The following is a 26,099-nucleotide window of genomic DNA, read 5'->3' as shown; positions in this document are numbered from 1 at the left end:
TTCTCGCATAACTTTTACGGCTCTACGTGCGAGTAAGCTTCTAGGATTCATCATGCGATAATGCAAACCATTCAAGAATGCAAATGTCTTACGTACACTCTACGTCTCAATAGTGCGTAGCATTCTTGAATATGGGTCGATTATCTGGTGTTCTTATGGGGTTTCCTATAAGCTTATTTTAGAACGCGTCCAGAAGAAATTTCTTCAATGTCTTTATTTTAAGACATATAACTATTTTTCTTTCGATAATTCGTCAAATGATTATTTTCTGACTGCCTTTCTACAAGGCATGCTTACTTTTCACTCTCTTGAATCTCGTAGGTCTCTTCTGCTCTTGAAACACTTTTGCCTGTTATCGCGAGGGATAGGTTCCAATCTTGGTGTCGTAATGAATTTGAATTTACATGCGCCTGTCAATTACCTACGTGGTCGCAGCTCATGATTTATTCTGGATCAGAACTGTTTCCTCGTGTCAAGCCTATCAGGCACCACTAGCGAGGGGTGCAAGACTAGTCAATGCGCTCCCCAAAGACGTAGACATTTTCGGAGACGTGCTATGTATTTTGTATTCGAAATTTTATTTTTCTGTATAAAATTGTATGTTTTGTTTTCAAAATTTTGATTTTTCTGAAGTATGTTTTGATTTTATTTATATTTTTTTTGTTATTAATATTTTCTATATTCACTTCCCTCTTGTGAGGGTAATATAGGTTATAATGTAAATCTCATGTTGTGTACGTCTTTAATTTAGATTTGTTATGTCCACAATGTTGTTTCCTTAAATAAATAAATATATTTGTCTTGATGTCTTGCAACACTGCGCAAGACACACACTCTATATCTGTCTGCGCATTGAACACACTGAACCTTCACTGAACGCATTGAGCATATAGATTATAAAAGCATTATATAAGAAGTGGCACTGCCACCTCATATTATTTCCTAGTAAGATATAAAGTACGTAAGACTAGCATATTAATTGTCAAGCAAATCTCATGTAATATTCTAGCTTTATTATGAGAAGTTTTAAACTGTTCGCGGTGTCAAAAAACGTTAGTTTTAACGCCATACGCCAGACGGAAATTTTGCAAGCTAGACGCCTATTCAAAAATGCTAGACTTGGTAATATAGTTGGCAACGGTGATGACAACCCTACCCAGATTCCTTCAGTGCCCATTTTGAGAAACCACTGTCTATATAAAAAAAGATTTTCTTCGACATCTTTAATTGTTACCCATAATCAAGAGCCAGTAAGCTTTAAATTAAAGGTTTTATTACCACATCACATTTTATAACACATTATAGGGAGATTGTGAAAAATATATCTCACATGTTTACAGATATTCAACTTTTATTTTTAAAAAATATAAATATCTATAAAACTTCATTTTGCTTCTTTGGCCGGTGTAATTACATAAAGTGCACATTAAAAATATAATATATACACAAGTTACTTACAAAAGTACAATAATACTTAAATATATCACCATAAATGTAAACTTAAATATATCAAATAACATCATTCTAAACATAAGTTTAACTTATACCTATTAATAATTCAGTAACACACGTAAAAACTAATTTGTTTGACTACAGTACCCTCCAATAACGCACGTGGATACTGTACGTTCAGTCCTACCAAATCGATAGTTAAATTTAAAAAAATATGATTATGAAAATGTTTTTTTGACAACAAAATAAATTAATAAAAAACACTGAAATTATTATCACCCTTAATTAACTGTAATTATGCAGAAAACACAGTCCATACAGAAATAGCCATTCTTGTATTTAAAACAACACACCGCACATACAGTATAATATCATCGTTGATACTGCAATAATTTGTACGTCAACAATAATCAAAAATGATATTATACAGTAAAAGAAGCCAAAATACATATTCTCACAAAAAGAGTCACGTGTCAGCAAATGGTGTGAACACAGCAACACATCATTAGCAAATAAGTGATGTCTGACTTGCCTCGCAATGGATGCAATTCATCCTATGTCAAACGTCACAGTACGCAATGGAATCATATCGATATTTTATGTGTGTTTAAACACGGTTTTAATATAATACTGGGTAAGTTTAATTTTTATTTGAAACAAAGAAAATAAACATGTTAGATCGTGTTAAACACAATAACTCATTTTTTTCCAAATTGTGAACGGACTGCTTTCTGCATGACCATACTCATTACATTATGCCCTTATAAAACAAAATAGTTCAACTGACATATATACATAAATTTACACCATGATCAAGTCTTATTCAAAACGGGAAAACTTAGCAATTACGAACATTTTTACAAAAGTGGAGCAGGAAAAAAACCTTTTTTTTTCAAATTTTTTTCTGATTTTCGATTTTAAATTAACGTGGTTTTATTGTATATTATGTATGTAGTTATTGGGAAACTCACAATTAACTTCACAGTTATGTCTTTTCTTAAAGATCCACGCAAATGTCACAATGGCACTTAATTCAAAACCCACATCTAAATCATGAACAATTTTACGTGTTTATAATTTTTGTAATTAAGCAGAATATTTTATTAGTAGATATTATTGGAAATTCATTTTTCTATGATCGTATAACCTAGAAATTCATGAGCTGTCTAATTATCCAGCTGTTTTAGAATTCATTCATGGGTCTTCTTGGTCTGGGATCTTCATCATTTTTTTGAGGCCCATGCAATTTGCTTAAAACGGATTCAATGTCTATTTGTTTCAAGAGGTTATGGGGGGTGATGGACTTAACTTTTTTAGAAGTCGACTCTTCCGAATCATGTAGGGTTCGTTTTCTTTTTTTTGTCTTTTTTTCATTTGTAGCATTATTGGTGTTTGAGGGATTCTCTCGAGACTCTCCGACTGTAGAATTTGACAATTCCCCGTCACTTTCCTTTTCAACGTCTATCACCGTATCACTGTCAACTGTTTCATCAGATTGATTGAGTTTTAGAGACATTTTATTAACGACTGTCAATTTACTTGAAATATTTTCTGTAATATCCTTTGCGGCCATTACAGCTTTACCTACATCTAGTTCTCCTTGTTCTACAGATATGTCAATTCGATCATGTACTATTTGTGAAGTATCATTGGGCATTTTTACCGGGGTACACGATTCATTCGATGAAATACTCACTTCATTAAAACACTGAACGAGAAGTTCACGACTACGCCTTTTTCTTTCTGATTGAATTAATTTTTTTGATGTAAGACTTTCTGTGGGAACAATTTCAAATAAATCTATATAGTTGGAAACAGTTATAATTTGTACTTCCTCATCCTCAAGAGTCGCATTGAGAGTAAATTCTGCAAGATCATTATTTCTGGGAATATTTTGTTTATCAATATCGATAATTGATGATTTCTTGTCAGACGGCATAAAAATATAGTGGAAGACACCAGAAGTGCAATCATTAACGTCCCATATTAACGGTCCTTCAGAATCTGCTTGTGGGCTTACAGCATTTTCGTCATTATTATCAGCTACTGAACTACTTTTAACAATACTCGATTGATCTTTTTCAGTCATGACTCTTTCAATAAATGCTGATTTGGAACCAGGTGGATCAACAGTTTCAGACGAAGATGAAGATATAACTTTTTGTAAATCCTCATTAACAATCTGAGCGTTTTTGTTACTTCCTGCAGCGTCAATGGAAATATTACAATTCATTGTGTTGCCATTGCTACCAATCGGTGGTCGCAGTGTAGGTACTTCACACGATTTCTCTTCAGGAGCCGGGACCAAGGAAATAACAGTTTTTGATACTAGATTGGAAGAATCTTTTACACTATTGCCATCAGTGACGTTTTCATTAATTGGATGATCAACATCCTTTGTGAGTGTGTGTACCGGTGTATTCGATCGCATAGATCGATGAGTGACAACGGGTGGTACTAAAAGTGAATCATCATCTTGCAATAGAGAATCTGTCAAGTCTTCCTCTATTTTCTTGGCACTCTCTGCATCGAATCCTTCTTTTTCTAAATTTGCTTGAAAAACAGTTTTAGGTTTGTCGACTGCAGATTTGGCAATATATTCGTTGATTTGTGAAATATTCTCGGTACTGTCATCAATGGATTTGGGGGACAGGGCAGCTGGAGGTGTCAGTTCTGTTTCCGCTTCATCGGAACTCAAATGTAAGGATGGATATTCTTCATCATCAGCAGAGGTAGTATGCCCGGTTGCCAGTGCATCAGATTTTCTCTCCAAATCAGAAACATTTATCAGGGATGCATTTTCTACTTCCCCGTGCATTTTTTTAACACTACCAGCAGGTATGTTGTTCAAACCCTCAGCCAATTGTAAAAACTTTGCATGGGTTTCTTTCTGAAGCTCTACACTTACAGGTTCAAAAACTAACTTCTCCAATTTTCGAGGAGTTGAAGATTTTCTTCTCGATTTACTAATGACCGAACTGATAACGTCTAAGTCTGGTAAAGAAGAACCAATCTTTTTTACTTCTGGAGATAACTGACTTTTCACAGCAGTCTCCGTAGTCAATAAACTATTTTGAAGTTTTTTTGTCATTTTTGCTTTAGCTTTCCGGGGTAAACAACGTTTCACAGGAGTTTTTTTCAATGGACTTAACCTTTTCACTGGGCCTGGGTTTTTTTTGGTCCTGTTCCTGATGCCACTATTCCGACTACTTTTCACGGGAAGTTTTATCGACTGACTATTGGAAAATGATTTTTTTTTTTTTATCAATCTCACCACGGGACCTTTGGTAGACATTAACTTGGGTGTGACAAGTTTTTTAGTCTCCGCTGCAAGTTTCGACTTGACTCTTAAAAGTTTTTCCTCCAATGAATCATGCTGGCTGTGTGACGAATCATTTTCTTTGTCCTTACATTTATTTGTTTGCTTTTCATTTTTTAACTGCTGACTGCTAACATTTGCAGAAATTGGTGTAGAAGTGCAATGGTTTTTATTACTTAGAAAACTTTTTTTAGGGGTCCCGGTTTTAACGAACGATTTCATAGAGGATAATGGCCAATCTCCATTTGAAGAGCCGGGTGAGATGGGACAACTGCAACCAGAGCTAACTGAATTTTTTGATATACTAGCATCGCCCACATTTTCTGACGATTTATCTATACTATTAGATGAATTCGGTTTTTGAGGTTTAATGACACTCTTGTTAGATATGGCCGGACGTGGTCTCAGAACCCTCGTGGATAAATTGCTATCCTCGACGGTACCGACAACTTCTTCGCTGATCACTGGCAGTTGATCGACTTTTGTAGCTGTAATCGCAGTGACTTTAAGGTCATCAACTTCATCCGGTTTATAGTATGAGCTGCCCCCAGAATAGTCTGTCGGTCTCGAAGAATAAGATCCTGGCGTGTGACCCTTTACTGCAAACCACGAATCAACCGAAGGCGTATTCACAAAATTCGGGGTAGGTATATCGAGAATTTTGAACACAGACTCTGCTTCGCCAAAATTTTGTTCTAGAAATCTAGGAGTATCCATGGAGAGATCCATCATAATAGTTTTCAGCGGTGTCTCTAACAGTGAAGACAGATTGCATTTTGCATTCAACGGATTGCAATTGAATCCTCGAGACATGTCAGGAGTGATTTTCACAGAAGGCACTGGAGGTTCGACTTCAACGGAAGGTACAATAGGAGGCACATCATCTGGAGCGACTTTACTTTTAGTTTTAGATTTACCTTTAGAGTTTGATTTATTTGACTTGCTTTTCGTTTTGCTTTCACTACGTTTCGTGTCTGGTTTTTCCACTTTTTTGTCTTGCAATTCGTCTACTGAATTTGTGTGATTTTTAGAAGGGATTTTTACCTTGAATGCCCCCATAGGTTGGTTCGATATCAAATTTACCTTAGAAGGATGAGACACTTCTACCGCAGATATAACTTCTTTCTTTAAAAGGTTTGTTTTAGTGTATGCGTCTCTCTTAAACTTCAAATTGATTAAGTGGTCTCTACTGTTTGAACTATCATTTGATGGATGCGAATTTTCAGAAACAGGTTTCACTTTATCGGGACAACCGTCTTGCGATGCAACAATTTTAATATCACTATCAACAGTATTGGCGATTTCTTCAGTGGTAGTGTTGGTGCTCAACTCCAAATCTCCAGCTATACTATCTATGGATACATTTACACATTTACACTTCTCAACTAACGGTGATATATCTTTAATGATGTCATCGTTGGTTTTGTTTTGACTAGTTCCTACCATTTTGGATGGTCCCGCAGACGCTGCTTCAAAACTTTCCTTCGACAATGCTTCTTCAAGAAGTTTTGCTCCCTTTTTCAGACTATTACTCAAACTTTCACTTTTAAGTTTCCTATTCCGAATTTTATTCTCCCGGATCATTTTTTGCCTCAGCTCAGTTTTGGAAGGAACCATTTGTTCTTCCATCGATCCTACCATCATTCTTAAATTTAAATCCCACGCGTAAGGCTTCCTCAATGGCTTTTTCGCTCTCGGTGGCTTTTTCACACATTTAACGATTGTAGGTGCACTATTGATATAATTCATACACTGTTCGGCCTGGACTGATTGACTTTCATTGATTATTGTTTTGGATTCATTAGACAAATAAGGTTTTATAATTTGACTGACACCTTGAATCTGATCCCACACTTGACTCACTGTAGGTTCACTCGAGTCCACCGTTACCGCACCATCTTGAATACTTTTATCGACTCGTTCTCCTGTCTCCTCTGAATGTTGAAACAGACAAGATTTAACATTTTTCATTTTTGATCGGAAATTTGTATTCTTATTCGACACACTCGGTGTTTGTAATGTTTTATTCAATGGATGACATGCGGATATTTTAGGTGAGGTGAGGGCTTTTCTAGATACCGATCGATTAGATGTATTAGAGGGAGTGTTAAAATCGAGCACTCTCACGTGCGAGAAGTTCCTACGGGGCGTAGAAAAACTCATTCTCTTTGTAATTAAGACGTCAGGGGTCTTTCTTTTGGGAAACTCAAAGTCAGCGCTCGTGTCTTTGACGCTGCCGAGAGTATCTGAAGGTTTATTGGCCGCAATCGAGTCAGGACAATCCGCAGAATTTTTCTTCTGATCTTCATCGATCACAAAACGTCCTCCATCTGATGAATCGTTACTCTGTACACTTGAAATGTCCGCGTTCAAGTTATGTTTGTGTGAATATTCAACATCCTTTTCAATTATTACACTCAAATTCTTCATTGGCGGTAAAACAAAAGGCTCGGGCACCTTATCCATAATCATAGTAGAGTTTACTTTTAATGTGAATTGTTGGTGTTCATCGCTGTGACTGTCTATACCTAAAGCGCTGACAATATCATTTAAACTCGTAATTTTAGGTAGAATTTGAACATTTCCTGCTACTTTCCTTGTCACTTCTTTTACAACTTTTCCAGCATGAGTTTTAGGAATGTCAAAATCACTTGGTTTACATTGTTGTTCCATAGGCACTTCGATGTATGATGCGGCTAAAAAAAAATTATATTTTTATTACAAGACTATTGATGAATGATTAACCCATTGTGCCCACACACGGGAAATTCTCATGTTAGAACAGGTACTTGGTAATATTTTTTTACAATATATCAGGACATCTATTGAAAATTTCTGGTATTAATGTGTTTAGAAATAAGTTTGCTACAGGTGAATATATTATAAAACAGAGATTCTTACCACCAGTATAAAATATTGGATTTTAAAAATACTATACAAAAAAAACTCAGCACCTCAAATTTTAAATTTTATAATTTATGACTTGTTATGGCATAACTTATTTATAACAAATACAGTTCACTATATTTTACTGACGTATTTACATAATAAAAAACATTATGAATGCAGTCATCACTTATTTTAGTCTACCTTGAGCTAATTTTTACGTTTTCGTGGATTGACACATGGGGTCAATAAGTCTATATTACATAGGGCGGAAGCGAACCTGTTAAACCCTGACGGCTAAAATTATTAAACATAGATACATACTTTGTCTACTGATTCTCTGAATGCTGGTTGTCCAAATTCGAAAGAAAACAATGCCAATCTCTGTTGCTAACAAATTATATACAACTATTTACTTATTCATAGAGTATACGCTTTGATTACCTCATATGAAATTAGATCAAATGATATTCACTTGCATTAATATAATATGTAGCAATAAATAAATAGGTAATATATTTAATAAAATATATTACGGAGTGCAAAGTTATGAAGTGACAACTCTCATTTTATGTTTTACAAAAAAACAATATTTATTTTTTTAAATCTGAGTAAATTTGTGAAAAAAAAGTGCTATAAAAACATTTTTTGTGAGGTTTTAAAAATTTATAAGCATTAAATTGCACGCGAAGATAATATGTAATATAGTTGAAAAGTCAATATTCCATGATATATTTTATATTATATTGTATACCTACCCGTGTGTTTTTTTTTATCAAACATTTACGTTTTATATATTCCTTCATAGTAATTAGTAATTTATTGGTAAAACTTGCAATGGTCTAAAATATAATAATATATCGTCGCTTAAGAAACAACACCGCGGAAGTCAATTAATAAAAATTTTCAGGGGAAACAAAAAACGTCTCAAAAAATTGAAAATTGATACCTTTTAACTTATTTTTTTTTTTGTGTTTAGTTAAAAGAAACATTTTTTTAACTAAACACAAAAAAAAATAAGTTAAAAGGTATCAATTTTCAATTTTTTGAGACGTTTTTTGTTTCCCCTGAAAATTTTTATTAATTGACTTCCGCGGTGTTGTTTCTTAAGCGACGATATATTTTTTTCATTCTGTGTGGACCATCTTTACTACATATTTACGACTTTCAATAATGAGCTTGATTTATAACTTTGAAACAATTGGGGTGACACATAAGTAATAAATGACATAATCCAGAACACAAGTTCAAGTACATTTTTAGAAATATTTCAACACATTTCTTTTCGTTTTTTTGGGTGTCTTTCACATGATGTGATCGTGGTGAATATTCAACTTTACACGGTAAATGACTTGGCGCACACACAACTCAAATGAAAATATTTTGTATACCTACTGAGCAACCGCTGAAAAATACCGCGTAGATTTGAACTGATGCAATCAAACTATAATCTCAATAGATCGATAGGGTTCGAAATATCGATGTTTATGAAATTAAAACAAAATATTTTTGACAAAGTTATATAGGTGGAAGTAGGCAGATGGATCGGTAATAAAATTCTCAGTGCCGTATGAAAAATATTTCTTGCGTTATCCACAGGACAAGGTTTGCGTATCTGACCGCTATACGGCCGCACATTTGTTATATACTAGCTGTATCCTACTGGAATACAGTCGCCGTAAAGGGGTTAAGGATATTATGACAGAACTTGATATATAACTGTGTATTTTAATGTTTTCACGGAATCTTTATGAGTCTGGCCTCCATTAAATCCACACCAAATATTTTTACCGAGCTTATTCATTCCAATACGGCAAAAAAAAAACATTCGGAGAAATAACACCCGCGTAGTTTCGATTTTGTATGACCGAAAGTTCAGCTTTGGCCGGGTTAAATTAAAAATCAGTTCGCCCATCTTTAACTTTTGACATCTTGACTTGTAATTGCTTCAATTGCTTGTTTAGTTCAGATCAGTGCTACCAATTTTGGTAAGAAAATATGATTTTACATCAAATCTACTGATATTGGTACCACTGTTTTATGGTTGACTGGAAACTGAGACCGGGAGACTAGCATGTCGCGTCTCTTCGGTTTCGGTCGCGGACGTTTTAAAACTGAGAGATTCCAGTCTTGCTGTCAGAAAGCCGCCATTGAAATACATTAGCTAAATACTGGATTTTCAGTCTCATCTTTTTTTAGTATTCACGTGAGCGGATGGCCTAAATGTACACGCTATGACATGTATCTCCATGACTCGGTTCCTACCATCGACACAGTGCAATCGACCAAAGTCCGATCAATATGTCGGACACGCCTGCTATACAGAATATAAATGAACGAAACCGCTAACCTTAAAAAATTAACATTAGGTGAGATGGAATGGTACAAGAGATGCTGTGTAAAAATTTACCTGTTCGGATTGGCGAAGGTTGAATTACAAAGATGGTTGACATCTTCATTATTTCCGATTCACTGTATACAGGCTCCATGTTACTAATATGGCCCCCGACTCCCGAAATCACTTTTCCATTAGTGATGATAAGTTCAGGTGGCTTTCCAGTGACTATCCGGCCATATTTGCCGAGATGTTTTTTCTGCCAACTTTCACTGTCTTCACCATAACCTGAAGAGCACGACGACATGTTTTGGTTTCCCTGCCCGAGATCAGTCACAGGACGATAATCAGTGTAGTACGTTGCACAATTTTGAGGTAACAAAATATCAGGACCTGTTACTACCTGACTGTGTAAGTTTTTGTCAATAGTTTTCTTTACTTTCTTATTTTGGTTACGAGATTTAGATGAATGAGAGTTTGAAGTTATTATATCGACAACATTATCGGGGATCTTTTCAGTGTGTACAGCAGAAGTTTTAACACTCTCATTACCTGGCTGAATTTCTTCTGTAGCAATATTTTTTTTATCTTTTTTACCACCCTTCTTTTGCAAGACTATCGATTCTTCACTAGCCACTATATTAGTTTGGACTCTTTCATTCGAGAGAATGATCACTCTGGAATCGGATTCGGATGGTGAGGCTTTCGTTGGCACTGACAAGCGTTGATTTTCTCCGACAATTTTTTTGTAATTTTCTTTCAAGACATCCATTTTTTTTCCACCCCTCGGATACCTGGGATGGTATTTCTTTACACTTTTATCATTATTTTTTTGGGTATTCTTCGACTCGGAGCCTGCAGACAGAATGGGTGATATTGTCGAGTTCTGAAGTTCATCTCTGTTGTCTTGAAAATGCAGGTCTTTGGGGCGTTTTTTTCTACGTTTTGACTTTTCTTCGATTTCAAACTTTTTGTTTGTATTCGTTATTGAAGACCGGTATGAAGATGTTGGAGAAGTTTCATTTATTCTGAAACATTGTTTTCTTTAAATCAATACAAAAGGATTAAGATTGCAATTTTTGGACCAATTGAAGAAATGGAAACTACAAAGAACTATTGCATACAAATCTAATGCCAATTATTGGACGACACAGATAAAGAAGTTTGTTAAAATCATGAATGACAACTACAGGTAGAAGTCGGAATGAAATGTGTAATCACAATTAAAACATAAAGACCCATGTAAAGCTTTAAACTTAAAGCCATTATACAGATTGTTATGAATACGCACTCGCCGGAGTCGCAATGAGCAAGGGTTACCTGCATATGATAAGAATTTAAATGATTTTACTCGGTTCAGCGAGGTAGAGTTTGTTCGTTTTAACAACATGTTTGAGGGTTAAAAAGGTCAGAAATCATACCGCATGACACGGTGTTCAAAATACTTACAATGAGGGTGCTGACTTTTCTGGAGTACTTGTACCTGGTCTGCTGAATACGTCAGACTCTGTCCCAGATGTACTTTCCACAGATGCAACTGTAACAAAACAATTCATAATATTAATGCAACTCAGGCCATGTGCCATTCTGCCATTCAAAGCGAGTGGAACACAAAAAATTGCAGAGTTTCATGAGACAATTTTTCATAACATCTTATGAATAAAACAAAATGATTCTTTCAAAAGTTAGATATGTTTTAGTGAACGATAAGTATTTTTTTTAGGTTATTTTACAACCAATTGCAAATAATTTATGTAGGTATCAAGACATTAAAAATTATAAATTTAGAACCTTCACATTACATTATAAAACAAATGTACCTAAACTCACCTAACGCAAGTAGAATATATCAATATTTCAAGCGATTTGGTTGAACACAGTTATGACCCTGCCGAATGGCATTACCAATGGCCGGTGACTTCTGGACCTTGGGAAAACAAACAACTGATGCTCCCAATTTCCAAGATAGTTAGCATGGGGGACAGAGTCAATACTACCAAGAATGGTAAAGTTTTCATGATAATGCTACAAATTCAGGAAATAGTTTTAAAAAATTACCCAAATCAACCAATAGCTGATTAAATAGAGGTTCCTTCTCAGTTTTTTCAACTATTGATTTGATGATATTTTCAATCTCCTGCATGTTATCATCATTTGTGACAGCATTCGTTTGGGTGCTGTCCTCGCATGGCTTAGGAAAAGACATTTCACATTGCGAAGTTTCGGAAGCTTTAGGCATCTCCACAAAACTTTCGACAGGTTTGGTCATCGACAGATTGTAAATTTTATTTATATTATCAGCAATAATCTCATGCAGCTCTGGACAATCCAGCATAGCATTGGTAAATGTCTGAAAAACAAAATAAAAATATCATATACCTATGGTGTTTATTTTCAAAAACAGGTAAGTCCACTTTTCTGCTTATATTAATACAGTAGAACCTCGATACGAAGTGAGGGGGTGTCCGAAAGTCTGTTATATAAAAACACAAACAAAATCCTGTTTATTCGTTACGTTAATGTTCTATTTCAAAGTGGTTTCGGTAATCCTGCTTTGAAAAAAGTATCAAGTTTTCTTTGCACTTTTGAAGACTGCTGTTTTTTCTTATAATCAATTCTCTAAAATTGCGAAAATGCATAGTTGAATTTCGTTAACTTATGAATAGTCAATAACACAGAACATTGTTTACAAGCGGTGACACATGGATTTAAACATGTATAACATTAACATGCTTTTAACAATTTTTACATTTCACCAGATTTTTTGTGTTATATCAAGGTCCGTTATACTGAGATTTGATATCGACCAAAACCATAAACATGATGCAACCACATAACCATTAGGAATGAATGACGCCAGGCAATCATCAAAATTTCATCATAGGTCATGTCATGCCAGCCTGGAAAGTTTTTGATACAAAGCCACCTGGACAGAGTTGTTTGGAAACCCAAATTAATGGTTGGATAGCGTGGTCCGCGATGCACGAGTGATCGGAATTCCGTGATGCATGAATAGGGTTAGAAAGCATTGGTCTAAACCAGACACGTCTAAATTCAATTAGGCCGTGATCTACAATTCAGCATCAAAACTAGTAGTGATATCTCCCATTGTCATCCTTCAACTTGCACCGATGTACAGTCGAACTTGGTTATTACTATCAAGGAAATAGCGAGATATTGGGTGTTATGAGGAAACATTCGTTGACATTTTAGTTTATGATTTTCTCCATACATACATTTATTTACTTTTATAATGACCTACTTCTCGGGTATACCGAGCAAAAGTGTTAATGTGTCGATCATTTAAAATCAACATTTTCGTCCCTAAGCACTAAAATCTGACCGGGCAGTTAACTAGATGGATGCCTCCGGGATCGAATTACGTTTATGACACTAGTTGTTAAGTGTCTTAGTACCTAATTGGTGTCTTCGCCGACAACATTGAAAAAGTATCCACGGATATGGTTGAAATTGCATGTAAAAAATCCAAGCTTTGTGAAGTCAGTAGATACCTACCAGCGCCGGCGGCTCAGCACTTCATTACAATAAACAACTTCTTTTGTAGTTTATGAATGCCATGCTTATTACGGGAATTTTTACGATGGTTTTCAGATTTTTTATGTTGTATGATAAATAAAACATGGCGCGAAAAATGTTATATAACGAGTAATGCTAATAACGAGCAAATTTAGTAGGTCCCATCATCCTCGTAATAACCAAGTTCGACTGTATTATATTTGGCTGAGACGTTAAAAATTAAGTAACACTTGACTTTTATCATTATTGATGGTGAAAATGATAAGTTTTGATTTTCTTTTGGGCACTCATCGTTAAACTATTCTCCTATTGTGCAAAGAGCCTCTTGTATGGTGGTAAGGTGAAACTACACCTCAGTTTAAAGCAGGGGTATTCGCATATCTTTCTCTCACTCCTGCGGCGAGCTGTGAGTGATGCAACACTAAGCAATACGATGAGGTCACGCGAGCATATTCATGTCAATCATAATAACAATTATGGTGCGAACCAACAAAATCCATCTCGCGATCGACACATTGGACATGCCTGATCTAGACCAGCGTTTCTCAACTGGTGATCTGCAGAAATTTTTTGGTGGTCTGAGAATTTTTGCCAATCCATATGCCAAATACCAATAAAATATTGCAAACCCGTGCACCTGCAAGTGTTTGCGCATTGTATTTTTGTTCTTAAAATAGATTAATAGTTTTAGGTGACAAAATCAACCGCAATCAGATGGCATTATACATTACTATATAAAAAATATTTTTTATTTCTGTGTGGCGGTCTGCAAAACGTGTCTCTTATTTTCAGTGGTCTGCAGATGTGAAAAGTTGCGACACACTGTATCGTCGCCCTCAAGGAAGAACTCACCAAATACAGTTTTTGCTCAAAATGAGTTATTTATACAGAAAATCTTGCAATTTTTAACTCTATCTTAGAAAAAATCACCAAAAACTATATGTTTTATGTTAAAAATTACAAAAACAAAAAAATCACCAACTACAAAGAAAAGATATTTTTGTTATGGAAAAAGTCGCCAAAGTACTTTGGTGACTTCTTCCATGCGTATTTTTCCCTATTAGCAGCACTTGGTGACACATCTGTAACGTCTTGTCAGTTCAGTGTTGTGTATTTTGGCGGTTATTTTATCTTCTCGGTCGTACTCTCATGGCTGAGGATGGTGATCACCTTTGAATTCCGTCATCCTTAGGGCTACCAAGGCTCTCAGAGCAGAATGAATGGTGCCCCTAGTCAGCTCCTTTATTTGGTCGCCCCAGCTCTTCTATGGAGGCTACCCAAAACCACCATTCTCTCCAGGTTGTCTGGTCTGCGCCGGACAATATGTTCAAAAAACTGCAGAATGCGTCTCAGAAATATTTTCGAGAGCAGTTCCTTTTGCAGTCTCTGGATGATAGACTGGTTCGTCCTGTGTACTGTCCAAGAAATACGAAGCATTCGGTGCCAACACCAGATCTCGAAGGCATCAATGGCATCAATTGTATAACAATGTGGTGAACACTAATATTTGCATAAGAATATTTTTTTTGGGAATTGAAATTCCCCGATCCTTCCATATTATAGTGGTAAGATGTGTCATCGCATTTTTCACAATCTGTATGCGTCTTCTTATTTCCGCTTCTCATCCGCCTTTTTCCACGAATGGTCGATCCCAGATATACAAACTCGTCCACTGTTTCTAAGTTTTGGAATATACTTGCTGTTTGGTAGAGGGTTAGCCCGATCGACAACCATTGACTTGGTCTTATTCCTATTAATAAGGAGGCTGCATTTGTGACTCTCTTCTGTAGCAGCTCTGAGAGTTCTCTTTCATCAGCAGCGATTTGCGAATCAAGAAGAGTGTACAAAGTGCCTGAAGATGCCGAAAGACCCAGATCGCAAAAAAAAACTCAAATGGAATAGTACAAAACTTAAATCCATTAGAATTTGACAATCTATGTTTGAGCTGAAAGTAAGGCTAGTTGCTATTATTGGAATGAAATGCATGGAAAAGGGGGCAACTCTGAAATTGGTTCTGCTTTGATAAAATGGATGGAAAATCTTCCAGCTGAAGTCAAAAAAGTCTCACTATTTTCTGATACATGTGGTGGCCAGAACCGCAACAAAAATATTGTTGCTATATTTTTGTTCACAGTACCATTGAAAACATTTTTTTGCGAAAGAAAGAACCAGAGCCATATCGTGATGAAGAAATCAAGTTCGACGACATGATTGATTTTGAATGGTTGTCCAATCAGATAATAAAAAATCGATTTAAGGATGAAAATGGTGAGACTATAAGAAGATTAAGGATGTGCGATTCAACCAAAAACTACCAGGTATTATCCAGTTTAGATATGGCCACCGGAATGAATATAAGAATTTACAAATAAGTGGACATGGCAACTTTGAAGTACCACCAGCCATAAAAAAAGGCATATAATATAATATTTACCATAAGTGTGCAAAAAAAATGACCACTGGAAACTTTGCACTTCAAACAATATTCCAGAGGAATACCACGGCTGGTATGCACAACTACCAATGTCTAGAAATGTTCCTCAGAATGATATTCTGATGAATGAAAACGAATAAGAAGAATAATTGTTAATGTGAGTGAGGTCTGTGTATAAGACGTATAATGTGTAAATGGACAAGATTATTTCAGTTAAATACAGTATATTATTCTTTTCTGATGTGTTTTATTGATATGATCATTCAAGATAAAAACTCACCATTTGAATAATGTCATACATTGAATGTGTATGGAAAAACTAACCATGTACGAAAAACAGTTTTTCTAGATTTTTTTCTAAGGAAGGTTACATGTTTTAAATGTAATATACATAAACATAAAAATAGTCAATCAAATAAAAAAAACAGTTTCCTTCTATGTATTTTGTTTTTCTAATGAGAGCAATTTTAAAATTTTAAAAAGTTTAAAAGTCGATTATCTCAGGATTTTACTTTTGTTGGTTGGTGAGTTCTTCACAGAGGTCAACATGCAAAATCAATAGTATGTATTATGTAGAAGGATAAATAAAAATTGTGACTAAATTAATAAACCTACATACTGGGAAAACGTAATTTAGTTTTGATTTTATAATACTTACGGTGACATTTAAAGATTCATTTGGAAACGGATCGGAAGTGTGAGGAGCCTTTCTCACCAATGGAGACACTCTCGATATGATATTTTTTCTTTTCATCGGTGACTTAGATGAAACATTGTGCTGTGATGAATCTGACTGCTTAATAAGACCGAGGGAACTCCTCAAATCGGACTCCGGGTTTGAGGGGTGAGGCACCGATTTGTTGTTAGTTAACGTGCGATCCAACGATTTGTTCATGTTATCACTTTGCGATTGTAAACCAACCGATACCTGACCGTCTGTTAATTTAGAATTGGGCGTAAAACTTGTTGGAAATGTGCCTTTTTTCGATAGGTGCATTCTTCGCTGATTTTTCATTAACCTGTTGTCATTCCGATATGAACCATCGTCTTCATACCCTAGAAGTAAAAACAATCAAAATTCAATTAACGCCATTGAAATAGTGAACATGACACTAATCAGAGTGGATTTCACTAGTTGTTACATATAATTTAATCCCAATGGCGGCTCGTCGATATTATATCTGGGGGTGATGTGGTTAATTAAAAATAAAAATAAATGTTTATTTGGATTATATTTTACTATTAACATCAAAATTGTTAAAATTAAACATTATATGTATTTTTATTTCATTATAAAATTGATTCTTCCGTCTTTTTTCCTTGAAAAAAGGTCGTATCACATTTTAGTTGCTCTCGACAGCTGTCGCGCGTCTCATCGCGCTCTGAGCCACTGTACCCGCATGCAACACAAAATACTGCCAGAGTGGCAGTACCAGAATAAGCTCCTAGCTGCGAACCCCGCTCTCCAAGCCCCTCTTTCGCCCACTCGAGCATATTCCATCGAAAATGGTACTGCACAAAATCACGCGATCTGTCACTTTCTGATATTAGTATCGCGGTGTATAATTATTGGATGTATACCGATACATGCGGTGCGCTGCGCACCGGCTCAGGCGAGCTTCGTACACACTGAAATAATATTGATATTTTCAAATAATATACATAAATTTATGTATAGGTATTATGATATGACATTTTTCTCAATTTACTTGGGGGTGCTACAGTTCCGCAGTGCATATGGAAGAGCCGCCACTGTTTAATCCATATGATATAGAACAATTTAATACATTTAATTACAATTTACATTTGAAATTGGTTTAAATAATCAACACGTATATAAAAACAGAAAAAAGAAAGATACTTTTTTCACGATTTAAAAAAACTTTCATCTTATAACAATATATTATTTTATGATTCAAATAAGTTCTCTTCTCGGGTATATATATTATGTATGTTTGCGCAGCTATTCTTAACATTTAGCACGTGTCCGTTACATTCATTGATCCAAATTAATACAGAAGGCATTCCATACACAAGGCGGTTATCGATAACTATCAGCGGTTATCTACAATAATTGATAAATTCGTAATACGGTGAAAATTAAGGATGGTAGACATGTCAGTCAAATTCAGGTATGTTCGTGCTGGCGTATCCACCCGATCCCAAAAATTTTGTATTGAAATGTCAAACATATCAACATAATGTTACACCCCTGAATGGTCCCCATTTGGGGATGTCTCCTCTGGGAATATAAAGAGGCCTGAACCATCATCAAGCTGACGAATAGTAAGGGTTGATTGCGAGAAAAAAAAAAAAAAAACCGGCAATGCTGTACCTTTTGTCAAAAATAAAAGTTACTGGCAACATTGCATTTTGCAGACCGCTTGCAGCACTAAATTATTGCTAAAAGCAATGTCGACAGCGCAAACAATCTTGGCGCGCACACGCAGTAGAGAGAAGCAGTTCGTCAGCCATTTTGGAAAACACAAAGAGAATCGTTTTATCATCGTAACAGAAAAGAATGTAATTGACGCGCTCCGAAAAAAATTAGATAAAAATGTAATCGTAACATTGTAATATTTAAAATAAATATCGCCGTTTTCAATCATCATTCCAGTGTTATTTGTTCACTCCTGAGTCCCAAAATATGACAGACGATAATCAGCATACCACCGGGAAGAAAAAAAAATGCATATCCCTTGCTCGCGTTTGGAGGGAGATAACAATAACCTACAATTTTATTAGTCATGTCATTGTAAAACAATAATATTGTTACTACTAGCTGCTACTAGCTACTCAATATTTGATAGCTCACAGGAACTATAAATTAAGGTGGCGGTCGTGACGTAATTATTTTTCAAAACAGTCAGACATTGCATCTTAATTCTCAATATGTAAAATTGACACACTCTATCTCACTCTAAAAGTTAACAAAGAAAAGAGAGGGGCTGTTAAAAGTTAGCACTTTTTAACAGTTCAAACGGTTAACTTATTGTAATAATTAACTGCCTGAATAAATAAAGTGATAAAAAATGGCTATTTTTGCATGTTAAGTGATATGTTAGAATAGACTGGCTGAGGTATTTTCGAATTATGTATGTTTAGTTTAGAATGATGCAAGAAGACTGGCGAGTGACATGGATTCTTGGAGGCACCTCGTGGTGTCCATATGCTTCAACTAAGGGGCGAATATGACCGAAGAAGATGTTTAGTTTAATAAAGAATGTTACATTCTCAAATCTTGTGATTTAGTTGTTGAATAAAAAAAATAAGTTTGATTGATTCAGTTTAAAGTTGTACCTGGCAAGTCTTCAAGATTAGTCGCTTCAGCCGTGCATTCGTCGTCGCAATCCACGTGTGCGAATTTAGAATTGTCAGTGCATCTCTCATTCCTGTCGTTGGAGATGGTTCGCTGATGGTATCCATAAGACTTATCAGTCGTGGTGATGACACTGTCGCAACTGTTGTTTCTTCTGTGAACCTTTCGGTGATGACTCTCCTGGGATTCGTAAATGTTATGAGAGCTGAAAGAAAACACACATGTGATTCGGGTTCGTTTAATGATCTCAAAGACCTCTTTACTAAGCTAGTTTAAAAGGCACGACAATTCAATTTATTGCTGGCAAGTATTCATTCCTCCTAAATACTTAATGTGACAATTTCAATCAAATCTGACACGTAGTTAGCGTTTGACCAAGAAAACTAGCAGAAAATTTGCTAAATTTGTAACACTGACCCCTCAGTGGATAGCTAACACAACCAAGGCAACAACAATAAGTGTGACTCGTTGGACCATGTGGCAGTTACTGATTCTATTTTTGTTGTATTCCCATGACGAATTTACATCTATTCTTCGTCTTCTTTCACCGTGACGCCCCAGCATTAGGGCATAAAGCAAGTACAAGTTTGTACCACTTTCCTCGGTCCATTGCCAACTCTCACGCCTCCCGCCATGCCAGACCTGCAGCGCGTAGATCACTTTTGTAGCACCGTTGCAGGATGAGGGAGGGCCGGCCAGAGCGACGGAACCCTTGAGACTGTGCCACAAAGGAGTGAAGTGTTTCTGGCGGCATCCGGAACACATGTCTCAGCCACGTGAAGCGTCTCTTCGCAATTACCTCAATCACCGAGGGCTGCTGTGTCCGCTCACGAACTCGAGTACATGTAACGCGGTCGTACCAATGTACCCCTAAGATTTGGCGGAGACATCGATTCTCAAAGCTCAAAAGCAGAGACCTTTGAAGCTTAGTAGGATGCCATGTCTCACAGCCATGCAGGAGCATTCTAATCTGCCCGTCGAGCTGGTGTCCAGGTTCAAATTCTTATTATTGAACATGTATTATATGTACCCATACACACAAACTTAAACGAAGTTGTTAATTGCAATGACAACATACATACATAGCTCTGTCTTACTGATATTCAAAATAAAACAACTTTACAGTTAAGAATCAAAATTTAATATACCTCCTCGATAATTGTTTCGCATGATTACTATTTGTCGGATATTTGTCTTCTACAAATAGTTTCACTTTGTCCAACAATCGTTGACATTTTCCAATTCTCTTTTTGAAGTCATCGTCACATCTGATATTATCCACTGAAATGTTGTATCACTATATTAGTAAATTAATCAATTAACAGAGATGTAAGAAACAAGCATACAATAACCAAATTATTCCAGTGGTGAAGATTCCTTAACGCCATCATATAAGAGCAGAAAAAATGCTGCAGTTCACCTGCTACGGACTGCACCATCTAACAGAACCATTGATTTATAACTAGACTGTCTACACAAATGTTTTGCCGGTCACAGGGTTAAGCGTTCGGAAAGCAGGTGGCAGTCGGATCGCCTCGGTAGGTGTCATTCTCACTAGCAAGAAAACGGCGCACTAAACTATATTACAACTAGTGATCGTCCCGCCGCACCGATAGTATGCATTCATTGATTTTATCCGGTATTGCTGACAACCCGTGACTGACTGTTTGGGCCATATTAAGCAAGTGTTTTAATCGTCCTTTGCCCACTGCATTTTAATGATCACGTGTAATTTTCAAAATTTTGGCATGGTCAATAGCGGGTGAACTCTGCACCGTTTTACCTGCTCGTGTAGAATAGCCCTTAGTAGACGATTATTTAGAGCTTACCAAAATAAAAATAAAATTTATTTAACAAAAACACAATAATAGTAGTCTACGTTGCCAAAACTTTCTATCTATTGCCCATGCTTTCTGACAGCATGGTTGGTCGATATATTGAATATCGAACGCAATCGAAAACACGACAATAATTCCTAATTAAATCTATTTCCTTCTCGCTCTGCTCCATATGTTTCTGTTTGACCTGCCGTCGACCTACCTCACCCCAAGCAACAACAAAAACATTGTAGTGACAGCCAATTCGACAATACATTATTATAATTTTTCGCCGTGTCTTTATTCACACTACTTACAATGAATAAATGGACAAATGACAGGGTATTGGAGTTTATCAATGAGGTTTATTTACATCCTGAGCTATGGAACATGGAAGCCAAACTATGAATCAAATATGAAAAGGCCAACTGTCTAAGCTGCACTAACGTCAGGATCTGGAACAATGTGAGCAGTTGAAGAGTTGAGCACCCTGAATAAATACATTGAACTCCTGTATGAGCCTACAGTTGCCAAAAATCGAAGAGTGATTGGTAGTGATCGGTCGTGGTTTCTTCATAACTACTGTATCAACTTTCTTTTTCTTAGCAATAATTATATTTAACAAATACCTACTCAAAGTCAATTTTTCACAGTCTTGTAAAGTTTTTAAATAAATAATTATCAATAACTAATTCCTGGTTTATATTACTTATTGTTTCACGTTTGTTTAAGTAAGACCGGATCCAAATCCTTCTTTTATTTTGGATTTGTTTATGTGATTATATAGGACGATATATACTGCAGAAACCTCATTGTCGGCCGCTGTTGCTTTATCTCAAGTCACGTGTACATATAAAATACATCGACCTCACTTGCTCGACACGGATGTCGGGTCATACATTGCACGGCAACTGGGCAATAGTTTCACCATTTTTTTTGGCAATTGTATCGGCAATCTGCAATTTTAGTGTATCCGCAAGAATACATTCCCGGTCCGTGAAAGCTTTCACCATTTTATCAACTGACTACTAAATGCTGGGAGAATTTTTGAATGCTGCTGATATTAACCAGGAAGTCATATTCAATATCATAAGTCAACATTTAAAAGCATTAGCTGAGAACTTTAATAAATATTTCTCTGATAACTAAAATCTACGTAAAGGCTAAAACCTCTCGATTAATAATCCCTTTTTGGAAGATATTAAATCATGCGCACTTGATCTTCGTGAGAAAGAAAAGCTGATCGAGATATCTTCTAATGTCATTCTGGTGTCCAGACACAAAATGTAATCATTGTCTCAATTTTGGATATCCCTTGTTAAAGAATATCCATCTCTGAATTATAAAGATCAGATTATTGGTAATTTTTCAACTTCCTATTTATGTGAAAAGAATTTTTCATCTATGTCAGTAATAAAAACCAAACAGAGAAATCTCAGAGAAAGAATGCTGCAACCACGTATATCAAATTTGCTTACAAAGAAGCAGCAGCAGATGTGACACTAACCAAAAGTTGTAATATGAAAACATAAAATTTAATTAACAAAATTCTATCTACTATCAAACTTAGTTATTACGATCACGGATATAGCGAGATCTCGGACTTAATGAGGAAAGATTCGGTGACATTTTAGTTAATGATTTTCTCCATACATTTATTCACTTTTACAACGAGCTACTTATTGGATATACCGAGCAAAAAAATCAACAAAAATTTTCTTAAAACTGTTAATGTGTCGATGGTTTAAAAATATTTTCGACCCTAAGCAATAAAATCCGACCGTAGACCGATGCCGCCGGGATCGGATTATGTTTATAATACTAGTTAAGTGTCTAAGTACCTTATTGATGTTTTCGCCGACAATATTGAAAAAGTATCCACGCATAATTATGGTTGAAATTTCATGTAAAAAATTCAAGCTAGTCAGTAGGTATTATCTACCAGCGTTCATTACAATAAACAACTTCTTTTTTAGTTTATTAATGCCATGCTTGTTACGGGAATTTTTACGATGGTTTTCAGATTTTTATGTTGTATGCTTAAATAGAATGTGGCGCGAAAAATGTTATATAACGATATAACGAGTAATGCTTATAATGAGCAAATTCAATCGGTCCCATCTTCTTCGTAATAGCTGAGTTCGACTGTATAATGGTTATTATTCTGGCTAATACCAGTCCGCGAAATATTTCTCATATTATGTTCACCGGGCCACAGGTGTTAAAAGGTTGAAGAACACTGCTTTAGACTATATTAAACATTTGATCTTCTTTAATAACTTTTGTAATGAATGTAATAAGCGAAGCCCATAATCTGAAATTTTGTCATATTTGTTAATTTTTTGGCCTGTTTCATAGTACGATGGTGTATACACTTTTTCTTATATCATTGGGTAAAGAGTATAATAGGATATCAATAATAAATCATGAAAACACGATTTCTCTCGTACCTACAGTTACTTATGACTAGTGTTAAGAATTATGTCAAAAGCAAAGGTCATTCATTGCTGTGTGTAAAAAGTAAAACATAATAATGCCATTCATAGCGATCGACAGAGGCTATAAAAAAAATACGTTAATATAAACTTAATTAATCTTATACCATCGATCACATGCTCATCCAAATGTTATAGAAGACTAAGTAGAAATTGTACTTCAGTTACCCAACCTACACTGATGTAATAATAAATACTGGATAAACAATATTTCAACAACTTACGGTAAGAATAAATACCGCTGTAATCGACCAACATGTCGTTCAGCGTTAAACCGTGGATCTTAGTGAAAAATTCTCTTCCTCGACATTCCGCCAGATGACTACAACAGTCCAGAAAATCGTCATGGGCGGTCATGCAGTTTTGTTCTTCCAAATAACCTAAAATCACATTAGTATATTCAATCAGATGCCGTAATTCAGTCGACAATAATAATTGTCAAGTGGTAAATACGAAAGTTGGAAATGCGAGAAAATGTTTCCCGCCAACTGACAATTATTGACGACGCGAAAATATAATAAACAAACCAACTTACCAAGAACGAGCCTGGCTATCTCTGAAGGTAAAAGAATAACCATTGTAAAAAAATATGAAACCTGTCCTTTAGTAATAACAATTCACAGACAAATGAAATAACCACTAGCAACAAAACTCATAACGATTACATTTTGCGTGGCCTATCTGTCGAAAAGGACCCGTTTTGGCTGTTTCAGAACAACACGCAGAACCTTGTTTCTCTTTCTCTACTACACATAACTAATGTTGCCCTTGCCAAGTTGTAAAATATATTTTTTTAAAGACCATAAACATAGATGGATAATGGTCAAAATAGACAATCCAGCATATATATGACGAAAAACGCGTTTTTTATGTTGGCGTCCTGTGTCACAGAGTGCAAATACGATGTCATAGACCGTCATATATATGTCAAACTATCTATGACAGCCTTCAATGTCTCGATAATTTTGTGAGACGCTCGTTCCTTGTCTGTGACGTTTATGCCAAACATGCTTGGCATAGACGTTGTCATATATTATTGTTTATGGGTCATAGATCGCGCGGGAAGTGTTTTTTCTGTACCTATTTTATTTCGAACTTCATCTTGACAGTAGACACGGGTACACGGTAATAATTGGTATATAAACAGTAATGAAATGGATAAAACTGATAAATGAATTCGCAAAATCGTGGTGGAATGAACGGATGACGCTGTTATTAATTTAAATAGAATCTTGGAAACAAGTCCACTATTGTGGGATTGCGCACAATCCGACTATGAAAATAGAGTTAAAATAAATGCTGCTTGGGTCGAAATAGTTCAGGATTTGGAACGCAATGTTATTGCCAATCGCCCACCGGCCGTTATTTTTCGCATACGGTTTTTTCGGGGCTCAACCTTTAATAAACACCCATCGAAATCTTCACACGACAAGCTTAGCGTAGGTACGAAATGTATATACATGACAACCAAAATAGTTATTTAGGATAGGTTGTTTCAAATCTCACTACCTACAACCTAGCAAGCTAATTGATATGCAACAGCTGATTTATTTCGATCATATTTCGATTTTTGTCGACTTGATAATGATTCGGGCTTCGCTAGATCCACAGAGACATCCCCAAATGGGGGCCATTCGGGAATGTAACAGTAGGTATCTATTCTGCCAAAAAGATTGGACTCCTATTCAATCTCTTTGAATTCTGTGGTTTTTGAGGGTGGAAAAAGTAAGACGGAGATACTTCAAGATGTGAAAAGTGAATCCAGCAGATGTATGAAGAAAATGGTCACAGCCGATTTGAAATTGAAAAATAAAAAATGCCTGCGGTTGGCTTCAAACCATCAACCTTTCAGTTGACAGCTGAACTCGCAAACAATTTTTCACCATTACAGCAGTGGCTATCATATTATTAGGTATATAAGATCCAGTGGCACACCCAGGGGGGGGGGGGAGCAAGTGGCCCTGGCACCCCCCAAAATTATCAGAATGATTTTAAACATTGAAATTGAAAGCCGATAAACTATACCTTTTGGCTCAAACAAATAAAAACACGGCAAAAAAATGATTTGTAATTCTCCAGCACCCTTTTTAGAAAAAAAATTTAGATTTTAATTTCTAACACAAAAATTTCGAAACACTAATGGCTGGGGAGGGCTGACAGGGCTCTAGCCTGGGGCCCGGGCTGTGGGGGGCCCGATGTGTCGGGTTGATCAGATAAGTAAAATAAACACATCATAAATTAGCTTTAATAGTAAAAAAAAAAGCTCCATTATTAAAGTAGGTGTATTAAAAATCGCCAATAATTCTGGCCCTTGGGCCCCCCCCAATATTAAATCCTGGATGCGCCACTGATAAGATCTATTATTCGCTATTGACTCTGAAGTCCCTTGAGATGTTGATTGTGTTTTTCCTTTGTCAGAAGCGAAAAAATTTTGTCAAACGTAAAAGTACAGTTAAATTGTGAAATTTTTGCATTAACATGGAGCGTAATGAAGCCAGCAACAGC

At 35.8% G+C, this 26,099-nt stretch overlaps 1 protein-coding gene across 2 annotated transcripts; it reads right to left on the bottom strand.

Moving 5' to 3' along the window:
- Positions 1-1,387: 1,387 nt before the first annotated feature.
- Positions 1,388-24,352, bottom strand: LOC147078999 (uncharacterized). 2 transcript variants are annotated; one of them, XM_085952393.1, is made up of 9 exons: positions 24,130-24,352; positions 23,819-23,974; positions 20,431-20,563; positions 19,264-19,487; positions 16,622-17,019; positions 12,051-12,342; positions 11,442-11,529; positions 10,068-11,020; positions 1,388-7,467 (listed from the first exon to the last, which is right to left on the bottom strand). In XM_085952393.1, exons 1-9 carry the CDS (start codon positions 24,170-24,172, stop codon positions 2,636-2,638), a joined length of 7,119 nt encoding a protein of 2,372 aa, XP_085808519.1. In that variant the 5' UTR covers positions 24,173-24,352; the 3' UTR covers positions 1,388-2,635. The 2 variants fall into 2 exon arrangements, with proteins under 2 accessions (XP_085808519.1, XP_085808528.1); XM_085952402.1 differs by having other exon boundaries at positions 16,679-17,019.
- Between the last annotated feature and the right edge of the window lie 1,747 nt (positions 24,353-26,099).

Source organism: Rhyacophila brunnea, unplaced genomic scaffold (assembly GCF_057557595.1).
Source record: "Rhyacophila brunnea isolate RB1 unplaced genomic scaffold, BYU_Rbru_1.0 scaffold_10, whole genome shotgun sequence".
Taxonomy (NCBI): domain Eukaryota; kingdom Metazoa; phylum Arthropoda; class Insecta; order Trichoptera; family Rhyacophilidae; genus Rhyacophila; species Rhyacophila brunnea.
Note: the sequence above shows the minus strand (reverse complement) of the source record. Positions and strands in the feature narration are given on the sequence as shown.

Bases quoted from the DNA above. Each gene is read 5' to 3' on its own strand.
- LOC147078999 (XM_085952393.1), bottom strand. From the start codon at position 24,172: ATGGTTATTCTTTTACCTTCAGAGATAGCCAGGCTCGTTCTTG. The intron at 17,020-19,263 runs GTACAACTTTAA...TTTTACTTCTAG, and splicing joins TAATCTTGAAGACTTGCCAG to GGTATGAAGACGATGGTTCA. The intron at 11,021-11,441 runs GTAAGTATTTTG...ACAATGTTTCAG, and splicing joins GAAAAGTCAGCACCCTCATT to AATAAATGAAACTTCTCCAA.